Below are 21,385 nucleotides of genomic sequence, written 5' to 3'. Positions count from 1 at the left end.
AAGAGAAAAGCAACACGTGTCAGCAAAGACAACTTTGGTCCTCAACGATTCTTAGGAAAGGATTTGGAGGAGCAGACGGGGTTGTGATCCAGGATGGAGGCCCTCCCCCCAGCTTCCCCAGGGTGGCAGGGTTCCGGGAGGCCCCAGGCTGTCCCCATCTGCAAAATCGACAGCACACGGGGGTAGGGGTGGGGGACAGAAAGGCTCTGAGATCCCAGCCGAGAGGTCCCAAGGATTTCTAGTTGGGTGTTTAGTTTTTTGCATCTCTGATGGGGGCATGGTGAGGTTTCAGGCTCTGGGGCCTGAGAGGGGAATTAGGGGCATGGACAGGCACCTCCTCATTTTATGCAAATCATTCGAGGGCAGATTGGTGAGACGGAACAGATCCTTCTTTCTCCGGGACTCACTTTTTTTTTGTGTGTGTGTGTGACAGTTTCGCTCTTGTTACCCAGGCTGGAGTGCAATGGCGCGATCTCGGCTCACCGCAACCTCCGCCTCCTGGGTTCAGGCAATTCTCCTGCCTCAGCCTCCCGAGTAGCTGGGATTACAGAGACGTGCCACCATGCCCAGGTAATTTTTTGTATTTTTAGTAGAGATGGGGTTTCACTATGTTGACCGGGATGGTCTCGATCTCTCGACCTCGTGATCCACCCGCCTCGGCCTCCCAAAGTGCTGGGATTACAGGCTTGAGCCACTGCGCCCTGCCGGGACACTCTCTTTACTTCCCCCAAGAGCCTGCTCTGGTCTCAGCAGTTCTTTCTCTGTATTTCTCCATCTCTGTGTCTCTCTCCACCTCCGTGTGTCTCTCCATCTCTGTCTCTCTCCATCCTCATCAGGGATCTCACTCTCTGTTTTCTTTTCTTTCTTGCTTTTTTTTTTTTTTTTTTTGAGACGGAGTTTCACTCTTGCCACGCAGGCTGGACTGCAGTGGCTCAATCTTGGCTCATTGCAACCTCCGCCTCCTGGGTTCAAGCGATTCTCCTGCCTCAGCCTCCCGAGTAGCTGGGGTTACAGGCACACGCCACCATGCCCAGCTAATTTAATTTTATATTTTTAGTAGAGACGGGGTTTCTCCATGTTGGTCAGGCTGGTCTTGAACTCCCGACCCCAGGTGATCCGCCCACCTCAGCCCCCCGAAATGCTGGGATTACAAGTGTGAGCCACAGCGCCCGGCCTTCTGTCTCTGTTTTCTACTTCATTGCTCTTGGTCAGGGGACTTTGACTCTGAGGCATCACTCAGTGTCACCCCTTTAACCTCCACCCTGCCACAGGCCAACTTCTGTGGCCTTTCCCTGATTCATGGAAATCTGGGGCCACCTCCTTGCATGAAGCCGGGTCCAGGGTTCAGAACCCTGGAGGTGTCGTCCAAGGCCGGGCCCTGCCTCCACTTGCTGGGTGGCTTTGTCGAAAGCCCTGCTCCTCTCTGAGCTTTGTTCTGCCAAGACAGGAACTTCCTGATTTCAAAAGGTTTTCAGCCCCCTGGACTCTTTGTGTTTTCTCTGTCCGTGTCTCAGCCGTGTCCACTCTCTGTCCCATGTGTTGGCCTTGGTCTGGCTCAGACACCTCCTAAGTGCCCAGGTGTGTGTGGAAGGGGAAGGTTGGTACGGACATGGACAGACGTGCATGTGGACGTGTATTCACACGACCTCGTCCCAACACGTAATTCCACTAGGCACATCCTCCCTGGCACCCCCTTGGGCTCAGCCTGTTCTAGGTAAAGTTGGGGTTCCTGAGAGGCCTTCAAACCCCCGTCTGGGAGAAACAGCTCAACAGAGACACCCCCAGTCCCATGGCATCAGGCCGGACTGGAGGAGGGATGGAGGCTGGGAAAGTCCTGAGGAGAAAGAGGGAGATTTTCCTTCAAGAGAGGTTTTTGTAATGGGTTTTGAAGGATGAGTAGGAGTTCTCTGGGGGAAAGAAAAGAGGGAGGAAATTGCAAAAACAGTTCTAGCCTGGGAGTCAGGAAAATGCGTTCACCAACCTAAAGCATATTTCCCTTCACACATCTGGGCCATTGCTGGGGAGCCTAAACCCACACACACACACACACACACACACACACACACACACACACCCACCCACCCACCCACCCAAGATCATGACCAGAAAGACTCCTAAGGAATCCTTTGGGAAACATTTTGGCTCTCTCAAGCACCTCAATTTCCCCATTTCTTTCCAGCCATCCAAAATCTTCCAGATCACCCTCACCCCAGGTCACAGATCACTTCTTCCCCTTTGGAGTCTACTGGTTACAACCCTGAATCATCCATCCTCTCCCCACACTCAGCCACGGCATGGTCCGAAACTCACATCGGCGCCTCAGTCCATTAACAGACACTCCCTTATTCCTGGCTCCAGCTTCCCAATCCTGCATGAGGATTTGCATTTTAACCTTTGGTTCAGAACCTCTAGTTACCTGCACCTGTCTGAATTTAGGGGACACGCTGTCCCTTGAAGCAAATTAGAAAGTGATGCCCCTTCTTCCAGACAGTTGCCCTTCCTATGTCGGTAAACCATCATCATAAACATACAACACTCAATGTTTAGGATTTGCATGTGGCCTTCTTAGAGATGCCAAACAGCTGGGCACTATACAACTGGACAACTGTGCCCCACAGCCCTGGAGCTCATCTAAGGGCAGATTTTTAAATTTTTTTTTGATCGGGGAGGGGACAGATGGAGTATTGGTTGCTGGTTGCCCAGGCTAGAGCACAGTAGCGTGATCTCATTTCACTGTAACCTCCGCCTTCAGTGTTCAAGCAAGTCTCCTGCCTCAGTCTCCTGAGTAGCTGGGACACACCATCGTGACCGGCTAATTTTTGTATTTTTAGTAAAGACAGGGTTTCACCATGTTGGCCAGACTGGTCTTGAACTCCTGACCCTAAAGGATCTGCCAGCCTCGGCCTCCCAAAGAGCTGGGATTACAGGTGTCTTTTCTTTAAATACAGCCTTCGGCATCTTTCCAAGAATCAATTTCAGCATCTCCACCCCTCTTCACTGGTTTTAGTCTTCACAGAACAGCTTTTGCATGCTGGAATACAATCTCTCCCCAGCTGTCTTAGAATAAAAGTGACACTCCTCAGGACAGCGGACGAGACCCTGCCTGCTCTGATGCCTCTGCAGATCTCCTCGGCCCCCAGGCTCCCCAGGATCCTCCTTGCTGGCTCAGCTCCAGCCATGCCACCCTTCTTGTTTCAGCAGTTCTCATCTCCTGGCCTTTGCATGTGCCGTTTCCCTGCCTGGAGCTTTTCTCTCTCAAGTAAGTGGTTCCCTCTCATTCTTCACCTCGGAAAGCCTCCCCATCTGATCTTCCATCCTCCAGGAACCCAGCTACTCATCTCACCCCACTTTCATTTCTCCCTAGCACAGCAAAGTCTTGCGCTTCCCAATCCAGCAGAAAAAGGAATGCCATCCACACAGGTAGAAAAGCAGAGCAAACTTAGTTCATGCTGAACTTTCTCTAAAGGTCCCGTAAGCACGCAGTAACTCCAGCCAAGTCACCACGACTTTGCTCATTGGAGAAGGAGCTTCCAGCAGGTAAGAGGGCCACCAGAGTATATATCCTGTGGCTTGGGTGTTTGAATGAATGAATAGGATCTTAGAGACTCAGCTCTGAGTGTGTTTGTGTTTTCTCTCTCTCTCTCTCTCTCTCAGGCACACACACCCCTAGAGTTTCTGGTCTCCTGTTCTTTCCTGTCTAGAGAATTCCGGGAAAGGAAGAAGGGGTGGAGAAACCTGGGACCAGAGCTCGCAAATTCTCTCTTTTGTGGTGGGAGGTCAAGAGCCCTCATGGCATCCCCTATGGAGTCCCAGGAGAAAGGGTTGAGGGCAGGGGTTTTGCTTGGCAGCCAGAGAAGGAAACGTGAAGTAGAGGTCTTGGCCTGGAACTCCCACCCCTTGGAGGAGGCCCCCAAGGGGGAATTAGCAGCAATAGGGAGCTGTGTCAGGTCATCCCGACCTCAGCCCACCCTTCCATGGGGCACACAGGCCTAAGGGAGGGGATAGAGGGTATGGCACTGGGAACCTCAGCCGAGTCTCAAGCAGCTCTTTGAGCCTCAGTTTCGCCATCTGTCAAACGGGTGTGTTGAACTCTATGATATGAGGACTGGGTTTGTTGGGGAAGAAGAGGAGGCTGACTCCCAGAGGGAAGTAGGGGCAACGTGGGGGAAGAAGAGGAGGCTGACTCCCAGAGGGAAGTAGGGGCAACGTGGGTGCCCCAGAGCCGTCCCTCGGCCCCCAGGGTTTGGGCGCCCAAGGGCGCATGTGCTTTTAAAATCCCATCCTCCCCCCTCCCCCCATTTGTTTTTTGCACAAACAACTAAAAGGGACTACGGTATTCCCGGTCCCTCCAACCACCATCCTGGTCCCTCCAGCCCCCAGGCCACCTCCAGGGGCGCTCCGGGGAGCCCTAACCCTTGCCCAGGGCTCCCCCTTGAGTGAGCTGAGATTTTCATACTTGGCAATTGGTCTGGAGTCCCAGGTTTCTGGGACCCGTCTTATGGCTTTTCCAGGGGACAGGAGACGGTGCCTCCTGGTACCAGAGCCCCGGGATGTGGCCTCCTCCGTAGGGACGAGGCTTCCCCCATCCCAGCTCAAAATGCCCCCTAAATGCTGGGGGCGTGGCCTCAAGTTGGAGATGTGGCTTCTTCCTTCGTCGCACCCTTGGGCGTGGCTTCCCGAGAGGGCCGGGCATCCTTCATTCCTAATTCCCGCAAAGGGAGAGCTGTAACAGGGACGCAGGCGCAGCCCTCCCTCGGGGCGGAGCCCCCGAGCCCCGCCCCGAGGGCGGTCCTGCTGAGGCACAAAGCCCGCCCCTCCCCGCCCTCCGCGCAGGCGCAGTGCCGCTCGGCTGCGCGCCCGGCGCTAAGGCGCAGGCGCGGCACCGCCCTCCTCGGCGGAGCGCGTGTCGGACTTGAGCTTCACGAACTCCTTGGCCACCTCGTCGTTGCTGCGCTGCGAGAGGATGCGCAGCACCGTGAGGCCCGTGTCGTCCATGTGGATGCGGCGGCCGAGCGGCAGCCAGCAGGCGGCGGTCCCGCGCTGGGCCAGCTCCCGCAGCTGCAGCACGGCCAGCCCCACCGTGCGGTCCTCGCGCGCGAAGCAGTAGTCCTTGACGCACACCTGCAGCTCGTAGCACTCGGGGCTCGCGTCGGCGCTCAGCGTGCTGCGGGGAGCGGGGCGGAGCGTGAGACATGCCCCGCCCCCCGGGACGCCCCGCCCCACGGCCTCGCCCCCACTGCGTTTGCGGTCCACGCCCACGCCGGGGAGGGCCACACCGGGATACCCACACCTATCACCACCCCACGATACACGATACACTCGCCCCGCCCATGCCCCGTGACTTGCCCTACAACCCAGTGCTTGGCCACGCCCACAGCAGCTGACCCCGAGCTGGGCCACGCCCACACCTGTCTGTTCCCTTTGCACCCACCGACAAATGACCTCGTAGTTTTCCATCCAAGCTCCCGCCCCTCTAAATAACCCTTTCCTCAAACACCGCCCCGCAAGCCCATGCTCCCAACCTGAGATACCTGCACCTGCGCCCTCTTCCGGCGGAACTGCTGCCCGCACGGCCCCGCCCCTAATGTTCCACCCAGAAGCTCTTTAACCAGGCCCTCCTCTAGAACCCCGACGTGGCCCTTCCCCCAGCCCCCCAGCCCACCCCTCTTACTCCCAAGATGCCCTCCAGACACGAGCCTGCCCTGGTGCCTCACTATGGGTGACACTGCCTCCTGCCAGCCCCTCACCTGTGCTCCTGCCCCTAAGCAGTCCAGTGACTCACAAGAGCCCTCCTGCAGGGCCATTCCCAGATGCTCCCTCTTGTCCCCCTCCCAGGTTGCACACCTCGATCTCTGAAGTACTCCGACCCACTCTGGCTGACATCTGACCTCCCACTAGACCAGGCTTCTCCTCCCTAAGGGAGCCAATCGTCCCAAACCCTTCTGACCAAGAGCGCTGGCTGTGAAGGGCGTCACACCTTGCATAGTCTGGCCCTCCAACGGTCTGAGGGACAGTGAACTGGCCCCCTGTGTAAAAAGTTTGGGGACCCCTGCTCTAGACCCTGTCCTGATACCCAGAGCCTAGGTGCACTCCCAACTCTGAGAACCTCCATCCAATGTGACTCCACCTCCACCCCACGTGACCCCCACCCCGATGCGTGGAATCCATCCACACTCCACTCTTGTTCTCAGAGCCGACTCCCTCTGATGGGCTGCCCCAATGGTCCTGACAAGGCTCCACGTGGACTCCAGGGGTCCCCACCCCCAAGCATCCTCAGTCCTGTCCCCAGGTCCCTCAGCCCCGGACTCATAAGCTTCACCACTGCCACCCTCGACCCTTCACCAGTCTCCAGCCCCAGCAATGGCCCCGCCCACCACGCCCTTCCTGCCCACTTCCCCTCCCCTCTGCAAGCCTTCATCACGAAATTATCCCACTCCGCTCACTGCCTCTCCTGGGATCTGCCTGCCCCGAAGGTGACCTCCATCCGCGTGTCCCCTCCCTGATGTCACTCCTGCACTACTAAAATGTCTCCCTTTCCAGCACCCCCACCTAGAATGTGGCCCCTCCCATTCCCGGGCCCAGATCCCAGATCCCTCCTGCCTACCTGGCCTTGGGGTTCACCTGGGGGATGCCCCCTCCCTTCCCCCCATGCTCTTCAAAGCATCCCAAACTCACAACTGGAAGCTCTCATTGTACTTGGGAGCCCAGCTATTGTTCTTGGATTTGGTGGCAAACTTTCGTTTCTTGTCGCTGAGCTGGGGCCCAATGATGTTGACCTCGATGAACGGCCGGAAGATGCCAGAAGTCTGCCACTTGAGGTCATTGGCAGCCACCACTGTGGGGGGAAGTAGAGGGTGAGGCAGGTCAGGTTCTCCCAGTAGGAAAAAGTAGATGGTTCTCAAAATCTGTCTAAGGTCGGGCGTGGTGGCTCACGCTTGTAATCCCAGAACTTCGGGAGGCCAAAGCCGGTGGATCACTTGAGTCCAGGAGTTTGAGACCAGCCTGGGCAACATGGTAAAACCCTGTGTCTATTAAAAATACAAAAATTAGCTGGGCGGCACGTGCCTACAGTCCCAGCTACTTGTGGGGCTAAGGCAGGAGCATTGCTTGAGCCTGGGAGGCAGAGGTTTCAGTGAGCCGAGATTGTACCACTGCACTCCAGTCTGGGTGACAAAGCGAGATCCTGTCTAAAAAAAAAAAAAAAAAAAAAAAAAAAAAAAATTAAAGACCCGGCTCCGTGGCTCACGCCTGTAATCCCAGCACTTTGGGAGGCCGAAGCGGGTGGATCACGAGGTCAGGAGATCTAGACCATCCCGGTTATGAAATCCCATCTCTACTAAAAATACAAAAAAATTAGCCAGGCATGGTGGCATGTGCCTGTAGTCCCAGATACTCAGGAGGCTGAGGCAGGAGAATCCCAGGAGGCGGAGGTTGCAGTGAGCCAAGATCACGCCACTGCACTCCAGCCTGGGTGACAGATACTCTCACCTCTAAAACAAACAACAAAAACACGTCAGGGATGAAAATGCAACGGAAGATCGCAGCAAGACAGATCCCCAACACTGCGAAGCCTCCGTCTCAGCTCGAGGCTGGCTGCTCGAGTCAGTCACCCCAGAGAAAACCCAGTTCTATCACTTTATTTTTATTTGTTTACATGGAGTCTCGCTCTGTCACTCAGGCTGGAGCGCAGTGGCGGGTTCTCGGCTCACTGCCAACCTCCGCCTCCCGGGTTCAAGCGGTCTTCCCACCTCAGCTTCCTTGAACAGCTGGACCTACAGGTACACGCCACTGCACCCAGCTAATTTTAGAATTTTTTTTTGGAGTCAGAGTCTCACTCTGTCACCCAGGCTGGAGTGCAGTGGCTCGATGTTGGCTCACTGCAACCTCCACATCCCGGGTTCAAGAGATTCTCCTGCCTCAGCCTCCCGAGTAGCTGGGACTACAGGTGCACACCACCACACTTGGTTAATTTTTGTATTTTTTAGTAGAGATGGGTTTCATCGTGTTGTCCAGGCTGGTCTTGAACTCCTGACCTCTTGATCTGCCCACTTTGGCCTTCCAAAGTGCTGGGATTACAGGTGTGAGCCACCACACATGGCCCCCCTAATATTTGAATTTTTAGTAGAGACATGGTTTCACCATGTTGGTGAAACACCACCACACTTGGTTAATTTTTGTTTTTTTGTTTTTTTGTTTTTTTGTTTTTTTTTTTTTGAGACGGAGTTTTGCTCTTGTTACCCAGGCTGGAGTGCAATGGCGCGATCTCGGCTCACCGCAACCTCCGCCTCCCGGGTTCGGGCAATTCTCCTGCCTCAGCCTTCTGAGTAGCTGGGATTACAGGCACGTGCCACCATGCCCAGCTAATGTTTTGTATTTTTAGTAGAGACGAGGTTTCACCATGTTGACCAGGATGGTCTCGATCTCTTGACCTCGTGATCGACCCGCCTCGGCCTGTAATCCCAAAGTGCTGGGATTACAGGCTTGAGCCACCGCGCCCGGCCAATTTTTGTATTTTTTAGTAGAGATGGTTTCATCGTGTTGGCCAGGCTGGTCTTGAACTCCTGGCCTCTAGTGATACGCCAGGCTCAGCCTTCCACAGTGTTGGGATTACAGCTCTTGGTCACTGTGCCTGACCTAATTCTATCTTATTTAAGCCATGTTGAACACAGCCCAATCTGTGTTCTAGTCAGCAAAAGCCATGAAAAGGAAACCAAGGCTGAGAGACGGAGAAAGTAGGATTCAGTCTTAGAACACTGTTTACCCTGCTGGATCCAGCCATGCCTGAAGGTGTTCACCTCTGGACATTTTTGTTTCACGGACCATTAAACAACAACAACAACAACAACAACAACAACAACAAAGGGTGTTGCTGAAGCCAGTTTAAGGTTGGTTCCTGTTTTAGAGCCTAGGGAGTCCCTCCCACCTCAGACCACTCACCTTTCACTGTGACCTTGTGTTCTCCAGTTCCCGGATGAGTGAACAGCTCAACATGGACGGAGACTTCACCCACAGCGTCTTCTACACCCGTGCCTGGGCAGGGTAGGGGAGGATGGTTGGCATGAGCTCTGTTCTTCCCCACCCACCAGGAGGGACCTCGATGGCCTCCCACCCACCCCGTGCTGGCGGCACCAGGTCATCAGCCCTGATAGGGAGGCACTGGGGTAGGGGTGGGGGCGGCCAGGATGGGAGGCGCTCTTGGAAAGCCAAGAATCCTGGGTTCTGGCCTTTTACTGCCTTGCTGTGTGATCTTGGGGCTGTCTCTTAACCTCTCTGGGCCTAATGCAATTCTTTCCTTTTCACTTATTCCATTGATTGCCATACTGTCAAAATTCAGTCTTCCTGTTACATCTTGGCAGAGTCTGGCACCCTGGGCTCCTTTGCCAGTCTGTCCTCTTGGCTGCAACAGTGTCACTGACTCCAGATTCTCATCCTACATAGTTGCCACACCTTCCAACCCCCTTGGTCATTTTCCCCTCTGTGTGTCCTCCGACTGACCCTGCACCTCAGTCTTGACCTCTGTTCTTCTTCTTTGTCTTCACTTCCTCCCTAGCTGCCTATAGACTGGAAAATCCTACCAGCTCTACCTTCAAAATACAAAATACATCCAGAAGCAGAGCCACGTCCTTTTTTTTTTTTTTAGACGGAGTCTCGCACTGTCGCCCAGGCTGGAGTGCAGTGGCACGATCTCGGCTCACTGCAATCTCCACCTCCTGGGTTCAAGTGATTCTCCTGCCTCAGCCTCCTGAGTAGCTGAGATTACAGGCGCCTGCCACCACGCCCAGCTAACTTTTGTATTTTTAGTAGAGATGGGATTTCACCATATTGGCCAGGCTGGTCTTGATCTCCTGACCTCATGATCCACTCGCTTCGGCCTCCCAAAATGCTGGGATTACAGGCGTGAGCCACCACGGGCAGCAGAGCCATGTCTCTTACGTGTATCCTACGCATGCCCCCAGCATCCCATGCCTGGACCATTGCAGTAGCCTCCTGGCCAGACTCCCTCCTTCTACTCTTTCATCTGCTCTCAACACACCAGCCAGAAAAATCCTATTCAGTCAGCTGATGTCGGCCAGGTGCGGTGACTCACAGCTGTCACCCCAGCACTTTGGGAAGTTGAGGCAGGAGGCTCACTTGAGCCCTGAAGTTTGAGACTAGCCTGGGCAATGGGGCAAAACACCATCTGTACAAAAAAGACAAAAAGCAGTGGCCGTGGTGGTGTGTGCTTGCAGCCCCAGCTACTCTGGTGGCTGAGGTGGGAGGATTGTTTGGGCTTAGAAGGGTCCAGGCTGCAGTGAGACGAGATCACACCACTGAACTTCAATCTGGGTGACAGAACAAGCCCCTGCCTCAAAAAATAAATAAATAAATAAATAAATAAATAAAATTCAAAAGTCAGATCATGTCTCTCCTTGGCTCAAAACTCTTTCATGGACCAGACAGTGATGGCTCATGCCTGTAACCCCAGTACTTTGGGAGGCTCATGCTTGTAATCCCAGGATTTGGGGAGGCCGAGGTAGGCAGATAACTTGAGGGCGGGAGTTAAAGACCAGCCTGGCCAACATGGTGAAAGCCCATCTCTAATTTTGAAATTACAAACACAAAATTTTTGTATTTGTAAAAATACAAAAATTAGCCGGGCATGGTAGTGCACGCCTGTAATCCAGCTACTTGGGAGGCTGAGACAGGAGAACCACTTGAACCTGGGAGGTGGAGGTTGCAGTGAGCCAAGGTGCAACCACTGCACTCCAGCCTGGGTGACAGAGAGAGGGACCCTGTCTCAAAAAAGAAAGAGAGAGAGAGAAAGAAAAAGAAAAAAGAAGGAAAGAAAGAGAAAGAAAAAAGGAAAGAAAGGAAGAAAGAAGAAAAAGAAAAAGAAAGAAAAAAAGAAAGAAAGAGAAAGAAAATTAGCCAGGCGTGGCTGTGCATGCGCCTGTAGTCCTATCGACTTGGGAGGCTGAGGCAGGAGGATCGCTGCAACCCAGCAGGTTGAGGCTGCAGTGAGCTATGATCCCGCCACTGCACTTCAGCCTGGGTGACAGGGCAAGACTCTGTCTCAAAACATGAAACAAAACAAAAGAAAGCAAAAACAGAGTCTTCCCCGGCTCCCACCTCGCTCTGAAATAATCAAAGTGGGTTTTGTGATTCTGCACCACCCCTTCCAAAAGTGGCCCTTTCCAATAGGTTACTATGACCTCTCCCCACTCACCCCATCCCTGCCCTTGTTAACTCTGACCCAGCCCCACGGGTCACCTCATTGCATCCCCTGGCCCAGAATCCTCATCCCTTTGGATGTGACAGCTTGTAGGGGCATCTTTTTATTTTCCTTAGCCCTATTTCTCTTCTAATGCAGAATCTTGATTAAGTTTCTTTTCTTTTTTTTTTTTTTTGAGATGGAGTCTCCCTCTGTCGCCCAGGCTGGAGGGCAGTGGTGTGATCTCGGCTCACTGCAACCTCCAACTCCCAGGTTCAAGAAATTCTCCTGCCTCAGCCTCCCGAGTAGCTGGGACTACAGGCATGTGCCACCATGGCCGGATAATTTTTATATTTTTATTAGAGATGGGGTTTCGCCAAGTTGGCCAGGCTGGCCTCAAACTCCTGACCTCAGGTGATCTGCTCACCTCGGCCTCCCAAAGTGCTGGGATGACAGGCATGAGCCACTGTGACCGGCCAGAATCTAAAGTTTCTGTTAAGAAATGCTCCCACACTCACCTTAGACCTTGTGGCTCAGGTAAGATGGGCTCCATCCCAGCTTCAGAGATGGCTCAATGAGCCACAGCTGGCCAATCAGAGCATTCCCTGCCCATAGCCTCAATAATTGGTTCAGAGATGGTCATGTGACCCAAGCAGGGCCAATAGGAATTGCACCTGGGACTTTGGTTGTAACTCTTAGTGAAAAAGGTCACCCTCTGGTGCTAAGCTGTGAGCATTGGGCTATTTTTGCTCAATGAGACCCCAAGGAGGTCTCAGCAGAGAACAACGGCCAATGGCGTTCTTGGAGACTCTGGATTCAGCTGTTCCAGATGTCAATTCAACTCTATCTATAATCTTTCATTTTAATTTTTATTCTTTTTTTTTTTTTTTTTTTTTTTTTGAGACAGAATCTCACTCTGTCACCTAGGCTGGAGTGCAGCGGTGCGATCTCGGCTCCCTGCAACCTCTGCCTCCGGGGTTCAACCAATTTTCCTGCTTCAGCCTCCCAAGTAGCTGGGATTACAGGCATCCACCAACACGCCTGGCTAATTTTTGTATTTTTAGTAGAGATGGGGTTTGATCATGCTGGTGAGACAGGCTGGTCTCAAACTCCTGACCTCAAGTGATCCACCCACCTTGGCCTCCCAAAGTGGTGGGATTACAAGCACGAGCCACTGTGCCTGGCCTTGACTCCTGATTTTTTCCCTTCTGTAGCCAACAAGTCCCTTGTCTGCTTGAATTATGGTGTAGTGTGCTTCTGTCTGGGGCCACCACATGTGTCCTTTATGGTTCCAGTGGGGATCACTGACGGGGGAGCTTAAAGGAATCTGTCCCAGTTCTGCCTTCTGTGACTCAAAAGGGCATCCTATGGGGCCTGTGGACCTGTGACCGCCAGCACCTCCCCCAGCCCCTCCCAACCCCCCACCAGGCAGCTCCCCCTTCCTGGACCACCCCATGCACAGGGAGAAGAAGGGGAAGTCAGGTCGGTCAAAGGCTGATTGGGTTACCTCGCGCTGGACAGGAAGTGACTGATGATCGGGGAGCACAGGGGCCTGGAGACTCCCATCACCCCAGTACTGGGGTATGCGGCCCCAGTCTTTGCTGCCCACCCCAGGTCCCGTTCCTTGATGCCTCAGGCTCCCATTCCACCCCGACCTCCACCAGTCACATGCTCAGCCGCTCTGCCCTCCCCCAGGCCGATGCTTCACAGCAAGCTCAATCCGGGCCAGACTTGGGTGCCGGGGGTGCTGGGGGGAGTCGGACAGTGGTGGGTCAGGTGAGGGGTCAGACCAAGGCCAAAGCTAGTAAGAAGTGGGGAGGGGGGCAATGCTGGGTGCCCCCATCCCATGCTTTGCTGGCTCCGTGGGGAAGGGTCTTTCCTGGGCCTCTCAGTGTCTCTCCCAACCCCACTCCCCACTCCCCAAGTCCCGGGACCTCTGCAGGGGAAGGTTCCTGGGACAAGTGGTCGAATCTCTTCTGCTATCAGCATCTCATCTGTGGAATGATGGACCCCTTGTGGGGCAATTGGAGAAATCCTTTTCAGATTCCCCAGGAAGGCTAGGCATGGAGTGAGTGGCCTCATGCCTGTAATCCCAGCACTTTGGGAGGCCAAGGTGGGAGGATCATCTGAGGTCAGGAGTTAGAGAGCAGCCTGACCAACATGGTGAAAGCCCCTCTCTACTAAAAATACACAAATTAGCCAGGCATGGTGGCGCATGCCTGTAATCCTAGGAGTGAGGAGACCAGCTGTGAGGCCAGGAGTTTGAGACCAACCCGGGCAACAGAGCCCGGGAGGTGGAAGTTGCAGTGAGCTGAAATGGTGCCATTGCTCTCTGGCCTGAGTGGCAGCGCCTGCCTCAAATTAAAAACAAACTGGCCGGGCGCAGTGGTTCACACCTGTAGTCCCAGCACTTTGGGAGGCCAAGGCCAAGGTGGGTGGATCACTTGAGGCCAGGAGTTCGAGACCAGCCTGGCCAACATGGTGAAACCCCGTCTCTACTAAAAATACAAAAATTAGCCAGGCATGGTGGTGTTCGCCTATAACCAGCTACTCAGGAGGCTGAGGCAGGAGAATCGCTTGAACCCGGGAGGTGGAGGTTGCAGTGAGCTGAGATTTCAGCCTGGATGACAGAGCGAGACTGTCTCAAACAACAACAAAACCCAACACAGATTCTTCAAGAAATACCTGGCATGAGGTCTTGATCAGCCTAAGAGGCTAAGTGTTCACTGTTTTCAACAGTGGAAATATGACATCAAATATATTAATAAGAACTATAGGCCGGGCGCGGTGGCTCAAGCCTGTAATCCCAGCACTTTGGGAGGCCGAGGCGGGTGGATCACGAGGTCAAGAGATCAAGACCATCCTGGTCAACATGGTGAAACCCCGTCTCTACCAAAAATACAAAAAATTAGCTAGGCATGGTGGCGTGTGCCTGTAATCCCAGCTACTCAGGAGGCTGAGGCAGGAGAATTGCCTGAACCCAGGAGGCAGAGGTTGCGGTGAGCCAAGATCACGCCATTGCACTCCAGCCTGGGTAACAAGAGCGAAACTCCCTCTCATAAAATAAAATAAAATAAAATAAAATAAAATAAAAAAAAAGAACTATAACACCGGGCGTGGTGGTTTGCGTCTGTAATCCCAGCACTTTGGGAGGCCGAGGCGGGCGGATCACCTGAGGTTGGGAGTTCGAGACCAGCCTGACCAACATAGTGAAACCTCATCTCTACTAAAAATACAAAATTAGCCAGGTGTGGGGGCACGTGCCTGTAATCCCAGCTACTCGGGAGGCTGAGGCAGGAGAATCGCTTGAACCTGGGAGGTGGAGGCTGGTTGTGGTGAGCCGAGAGGGCATCATTGCACTCCAGCCTGGGAGAAACTCCATCTCAAAAAAAAAAAAAAAAAAAGAAAAAAAGAAAAAAAGAAAAGACCAGTAACAACAGTGAGGAATTGCTGAGATCTTATCCTGTGCCAGAAATTGCTCTAAATGTTAAGTCCTCCAATTCTTTTTTTTTTTTTTTTTTTTTTTTTCTGAGACGGAGTTTCGCTCTTGTTACCCAGGCTGGAGTGCAATGGCGCGATCTCGGCTCACCGCAACCTCCGCCTCCTGGGTTCAGGCAATTCTCCTGCCTCAGCCTCCTGAGTAGCTGGGATTATAGGCACGAGCCACCATGCCCAGCTAATTTTTTGTATTTTTAGTAGAGACGGGGTTTCACCATGTTGACCAGGATGGTCTCGATCTCTCAACCTCGTGATCCACCCGCCTCGGCCTCCCAAAGTGCTGGGATTACAGGCTTGAGCCACCGCGCCCGGCCTAAGTCCTCCAATTCTAAACATAATCTCATCAGCCTCTGCTAGTGGCTCACAGCTGTAATCCCAACACTTTTGGAGGCCAAAAAGGAGGATCACTTGAGGCCAGGAACTAGATATCAGCCTGGGCAAGAAAGTGAGACCCCCCCCCCCAACAAAAAAAAAATTAAAAAATTAGCTGGGCATGGTGGCATAGGCCTGTAGTCCCAGGTGCTCGGGAGGCTGAGGCAGGAGGATCACTTGAGCATGGGAGGTGGAGGCTGCAGTAAGCAGTGACTGCACCACTTCATTCCAGCCTAGGTGACAGAAGGAGACCCTGTTTCTAAATAATAATATTAATAACAATAATCCTATGAAATAGGGTCCTTGAGTGTCCCCATTTTACAGATGAGAAAACTGAGGCTCAGGGAGACAGATTCTTGCCCAAGGTGCCTACCCAGGGAGTCACTGAGCTGGGATCTGAGCCCACCTCTTAAACTGACAGGTGCCTGTCCCGGGGTCCCAGGATATGGCTTTAAAAAGACGTCATCTCGGGAGAAATGGATTCTGAGATTCCCACTGGAATCGCTTTTTCTTCCCCATGTGGAACCAGCAAATCGTCCTTCCCCCTCACCCGCCTGGGCCCTCCAAGCCGCTCAGGCCTGGGCAGGGGCCCTGCAGGCCCTGGAGGCAGAAGGGCGAGCCTTTTACTAGCCGGGGCCGGGAGGGGCGCAGGCACCGGGCACCAGGCGCGGGTGGCGGGCGGGCGGGCGGCGGAGGCACGTACCCTTCTCAGGATAAATGTCTTCACTAAGGGTAAACCTAGTACCTTTTCCACCATGGACTAATTGGGGGGTGGATGGGGGAGAGAGGGGGGGAGCATGGGGAGCGGGGAGAGACGAGCCAGTGAGAGGTGAGGATGGAGGAGTGTGTGTGGAGGGGGCAGGGGAGGTGCGGAGAGGGGACAGCGAGTGAGAAGGAGGAAAAACAAGAGAGAGAGAAACGTCAGCTGCAGACAGACGGACAGACAGACACACAGCCTCCTGCTCCAGGGACACCAGGGACACTAAAAGCAGCCAGATCTGGACGGGAAGCTGAGCTCAGAGACCCAGCGTCCACGGAGGGCACTGGGCTGGCTGGATCCGGGGAGAAGAGGCCCGTTCGAGGCTCCCCTCGCCCCAGGCTGGGTGCGACAGCGACTCTCCCTCCCCCTCCCGAGGTCAGCCGCCAAACTTCTTTCCCTTGTCTGTCGGGACCAATTGTGAAAAGGGGAGGGCGGTCCCCAGGAAATCCTGCTCTCCATCCAGCCCCAGCTGCCCTGTGTGTGCGCTCAGAGAGGGACAGGAGACCGAAGCAAAAGACAGAGAGAAAGAGAGAGAGAGTTTGAGAAATGGGAACTCCCTCTCCGTCCCTCCCTCCCTTGGGGCTGTCAATCATTCCTTAGCCCCATGACATCACAGAGGTCCTGCTCAGGGGACTTCAACCACTCCCTGGGACCATGATGTCAGAAGCCCCACCCCTGGACCTGCCAATCATTCCTTGACCCCTTGACGTCAGAGGTCCTGCCCATCCTGAGCTGTCAATCACTCCTGATGACCCCCAGAGAGGTCAACCACTCCTTGGACCCATGACTCTCAAGGTCCCCCAGGAGCTGACAATCATTCATTGGCCCTGGGACACCACAGATTTTCCCAGGCGACGACAATCACCTTGTGGCCCTACGACATCATAGGTTCCCCACCCTGGTCCTTGATGTCAAAGACATTCCATCCCAGAGCTGTCAATCATTGTCTGGCCCCAGGAGATTACAGATTTTCCCAGGAGTGGACAATCGCCTCCCGGCCTGTGATGTCAGAGGCCCCGCCCCCACAAACGTTGCATCACTCATTGGTCCCTGGACTTGGTGCAGAGATGTCAATTCTGCCCCATCCATGACATCACAGGAGGAGTGAGCCAATGGCTGCTGCTTAGGCTCTGGGTTGGGCCGCCTCTGCAGAGCTGGAGAGGGTGGTGGGGTCTGGGCACCCTTACCCTGGGCCGATTGCGTCTGCACGAAGGTCTTGATGAGCAGGTCGGTGGCCTGCGTGTACAGTGACAGGGCATAGCGCAAGGATTGCAGGTCCGGGCTCTTCTCCAGGAAGGTCTTCTTAAGGCCCACGCCACCCGCGTGGAAATATTGCTGTGGAGGATGGGGTGGGGAGAGGTGAGGCTGGTGGTATCCTCTATCCACTCATCTAGGGCTGGGCAGCCCTGCTGTTACCACTCCCAGTCCCTCCCTCTGCTACTTTTTCACCTCCTCCTTTGCTTTGACTAGTGAACTCCTATGCATTCCTCAGAACCCACCTCTCACATGCCCTCTTCCAGGAAGTCCTGGCTTTGCCCACCTTGGGCTCCCTCAGCCCGCGTCCTTCCCTCTACCCCAAGGCTGACCCTACAAGGCTGAGGATGGGGTTCCTTAAGCCTCCAGCATTAGCCCGCCCAGCTCTGGCACAGAAGGGGGACAGAGGGAGTATTTACAAATGATTGAATGAATATGGGTCTGAGGCGAACCTAGGTTCATGACCACAGCAGCCACACCCTCTGCACCCCCCACCTGGGATGGGCAGGGGTAGGGCCTCTCACCTTGATGGTGTCCAGGGCCAACTCAACAACGGCACACTGCTTCGGGGTCAAGCTCTTGGCTTCTTCTCGTACCATGTGGTCCTGGATGGATGGGGAGACGGCCACATGGGTAGTGTGGGCCCTGCCTTCAGAATCTGTGTCTATGGGCCTCATCTCTGTAAAACTTGGACAAGCTGGGCTGGGGCTCAATGTTTTCATCATCCCAGCACCCAGCATGTGATTGGCACACAGCAGGTGCTCAATGAATATTTGGTGAATGACGTGCCCTCTTGATCAAGCTGTACCTGAAGCTGAACTATTCACACTTTTCTCACACACCGGGGAGCAAATGTCTTGTGCTTGAGTGAGTAGAGTTCCTGTCCTTGCAGCCTGTAATGCATGTCGTCATCCTGGGACCCCCTCCCCCAGGATGGTGGCAACCTGGAAGCCACGTGAGTATGAGGGGGCAGTCCCCCACCCCATAATCTGTCCCCACTCCTCACCTTGAGTTTGGACAGCTGGCCCAGTTCCTTGGCTGCATTGAAGATCATCTGGGTTCCCTGCAGGTAACAACAGACAGCTGGGTGAGGGCAGGGGCGCTACCGCCTTGTCCCCAAACACCCAGCTGACACCCCAGCCCAGGAGACCATCTTGGTTCTTGCCCAAAGGCTTGAGGCTGGGCAATAATTGTGTCCCAGGGGCAGGGGTCTGGAACGCCCCAGGAAGAACTCAAGAGGATGTGGTAAGCTTGTCCTTGAAAATCCAAGTCCCATGGGGATAGTACCCACTCTGTCAGCCCCACCCAGGCTTGTGAAACGGGACGAACAGACAGGGACCAGGGGCAGTGGATTGGGGGAGCCTCAGACAGCGGTGTTTGTGGGTGTGGGCAGGGCTTTTCAGGGAAAGGAAGCTTGGAGAAAACAGGAGATTGGGCTGGGGTTTCAGAAAGTGGCTCTGGTGAAACGTCTCCTCCTCCTCAAGGCATCATGCCCTCTGCAGGGAAATTTCCCCTGTAATCTGGGAGGACTTTCCGTCCGATTTTTGTTTTGTTTTGTTTTTTGACACAGGGTCTCCCTCTGTTGCCCTGGCTGGAGTGCAGTGACATGATCATAGCTCACTGTGGCCTCACACTCCTGGGCTCAAGAAATCCTCCCGCCTTCCCAGTAGCTGGGACTACACGTGGGAGCCACCATGTTCAGCTAATTCTTTTTTTTTTTTTTAGATGGAGTTCCACTCTTGTTGTCCAGGCTGGAATGCAATGGCACCACCTCAGCTCACCACAACCTCTGCCTCCCGGGTTCAAGCGATTTTCCTGCCTCAGTCTCCCAAGTAGCTGGGATTACAGGTATGCCCCACCATGCCCGGCTAATTTTTGTATTTTTAGTAGAGACAGGGTTTCTCTTTTGGTCAGGCTGGTCTCGAACTCCCAACCTCAGGTGATCCGCCCACCTCAGCCTCCCAAAGTGCTGGGATTACAGGTGTGAGCCACCACGCCCAGCTGCTCAGCTAATTTTTTAATATTTTTGAAATATTTTCCGTAGAGATGGAGTCTTGCCATGTTGTCCAGGCTAGTCTTGAATTACTGGGCTCAATTGATCCTTCCACCTCAGCCTCCTGAAGTGCTGGGATTACAGGCATCAGCCACATTGCTAGCCAGTCTGACCTTTTAAAGGAAAAATCCTCCCTCTACACAACAAACACCTCCATATCCATCCTGCATCCCACCCCCAAACAGATACTAGCAAGACGGCTTTGACAATCTAAATGGGTCTGGGTTCAAATTGCAGCCCTGCTGTGTGCCCTGGGAGAGTCACTTAACCTCTCTGAGCCTCAGTTTTCCCATCTAGATGGGGAAAATTAGATTCACTTTGTGGCTTAGTCTGATCTAAACAAGTCTTTGCTCAGTGTTCACTAATTATCACTTGGTCTCAAAGTCAAAGGCAATGTTAAGGGAGACAGGGTTCCAGCCTGGAAGCCATGCACGTGTCTAGCCTCCTCTGTCACTGTTGGGTGGCCTCAAGCGTGTCCCTGAGCTGTCTGAGCCTCAATTCCCACCCTGGCTAACAGAGATACCCACAGAAACTTGGGGGACAGAGTAGGGCTGAGTATTGAGGTAATGAGTCTTGTATTACTGGGTCCTGGGATGGTCTGGGGGTCCCGGGCGAGGCTAGATGGGGAGGGGGCCCATTTGCAGTGGGGACGTTTGGAATTATCTTCATAGTTTACCTGCTGGTCATGTGGTCATTCCTACTAGTATTATTATTATCATCTTGGCTGTTACTATTATTCTTATTTCTTATCTGTGATCCTAAAGTTCTTACAAGGCACAGTTACTCAGGAGCCCAGTGGACTGGGCCTCAGTTTCCCCTGCTGCACCCACCTGTAGTCTGGAAGGGCTCAGGGGCCTTCTTGGGCACCCTCTGCCCTACCCACCAACCCCCCACCCACCACCCCCCACGAGCAAGCCAGACAGACAAAGGAAGAAGAGACCAACAGACAGGTTCACAGTACGCCCTCGGACGGCACGGACCACAGAGGTGGAAGGGGCACGGGGTGGGGTGAGGGAGTGGGGTGGGAGCCAGACAGACAGTGAGAGGCTGGTCTTACGTCTGAGTGGCTTGTCAATTTCACCCTGCCCTGTGGAGAGAATCAGGTGGAGGTCAGAGTTCTGGTGGCTGCTGGGAGGATACTCAGTGGGACTTCTCTGGCCCCTCAAACCACAGTCCCACTTCCCAGCCCAGGAGCTCCTCCCCAGGTCCTGGGTCTAATGGTGGGTCCCTCCCCAGCTAGCACCTCCTCTTGTTCCCTAGCATGGGCTTTGGGGTCAGACTCCTTGACTACGAGCACACTCTCTGGGTGCCCAGGAGGCTGGAAGCAGCCCCATCCCACAGTCAGCCTGCCCCTGCCCCAGGATGGGGTACCTGGGGAGGTGAGGAGATGAAACAGGGGTAGGGTAGGAATCTCTCCTCCCCGAGTTCCTAAGGGGCTGCCCCTATATCCCCATACCTGACTCTACAAAAGAACATACTAACATATACTGCAAGTTCACTCAATGCTGAAGAACTCATACACTAAACTACACACATGCACTCCTAAACATTTGCAGGCATGTGCACAATCACACACATAAAGCCATACACCAGGTGTCCCCAAACTATGGCCTGCGGGCCGCATGCGGCCCCCTGAGGCCATTTATCCAGCCCCCCGCCGCACTTCAGGAAGGGGCACCTCTTTCATTGGTGGTCAGTGAGAGGAGCACAGTATGTGGCGGCCCTCCAACAGTCTGAGGGACAGTGAACTGGCCCCTGTGTAAAAAGTTGGGGGACGCCTGCCATACACCCTTGACCTCACAGGAATTCACATACACATATAGGGTGCCTGGCACATTGAATGTGACCCCCAAAGGGCTGGCTGAGAGAGTAGGCAACCCTTGTGTCCCACATTCACAAAAGTAAGACTCCATTTATATGTGCACAGGCACAATAACATCTGCACAGGTGCACAGCAAGTCAGCTGCCTGCGTGTTGCTGCAGCTCCCATGTTGCTGTAGCTCCCATCTCCGTACCAATAAACATCCATTAGCACAGCAACAACAACAAAAAATCTATGTAAAAAACAACACATGTCTCAATCCAGAGTGGTGATCCAGTGTGTAGGCTTTTCAAGAAGCCACAGAGTTTCAGCTGAGCCCAGGGCTGTGGGTACTGCTGTGGGAGGACGGGAGCTGTTTGTGCACATACATTAGTTCACATTTGCACACACACTGCACATTCTGTCCCTGGAGAATCACTTCATCTCTGACTTCTG

At 54.0% G+C, this 21,385-nt stretch overlaps 1 protein-coding gene across 1 annotated transcript in view; it reads right to left on the bottom strand.

Moving 5' to 3' along the window:
* Positions 1 to 425: 425 nt before the first annotated feature.
* Positions 426 to 21,385, bottom strand: part of UNC13A (unc-13 homolog A) — a 90,637-nt gene continuing 69,677 nt past the window's right edge. Inside the window, exons 38-46 of the mRNA XM_039466980.2 lie at positions 20,186 to 20,215; positions 18,082 to 18,138; positions 17,600 to 17,680; positions 17,009 to 17,156; positions 15,765 to 15,821; positions 8,938 to 9,030; positions 6,676 to 6,835; positions 2,069 to 5,164; positions 426 to 2,026 (exon numbers count right to left, since the gene is read on the bottom strand). Of these exons, the coding sequence (XP_039322914.1) occupies positions 4,864 to 5,164; positions 6,676 to 6,835; positions 8,938 to 9,030; positions 15,765 to 15,821; positions 17,009 to 17,156; positions 17,600 to 17,680; positions 18,082 to 18,138; positions 20,186 to 20,215 (927 nt within the window). The 3' untranslated portion in view covers positions 426 to 2,026; positions 2,069 to 4,863. The remainder of the gene's footprint in view (positions 2,027 to 2,068; positions 5,165 to 6,675; positions 6,836 to 8,937; positions 9,031 to 15,764; positions 15,822 to 17,008; positions 17,157 to 17,599; positions 17,681 to 18,081; positions 18,139 to 20,185; positions 20,216 to 21,385) is intronic.

Source organism: Saimiri boliviensis, chromosome 14 (genome assembly GCF_048565385.1).
Source record: "Saimiri boliviensis isolate mSaiBol1 chromosome 14, mSaiBol1.pri, whole genome shotgun sequence".
NCBI lineage: Eukaryota > Metazoa > Chordata > Mammalia > Primates > Cebidae > Saimiri > Saimiri boliviensis.
The sequence above is the reverse complement of the archived record's forward strand: the minus strand, read 5'-3'. Positions and strand labels throughout refer to the sequence as shown.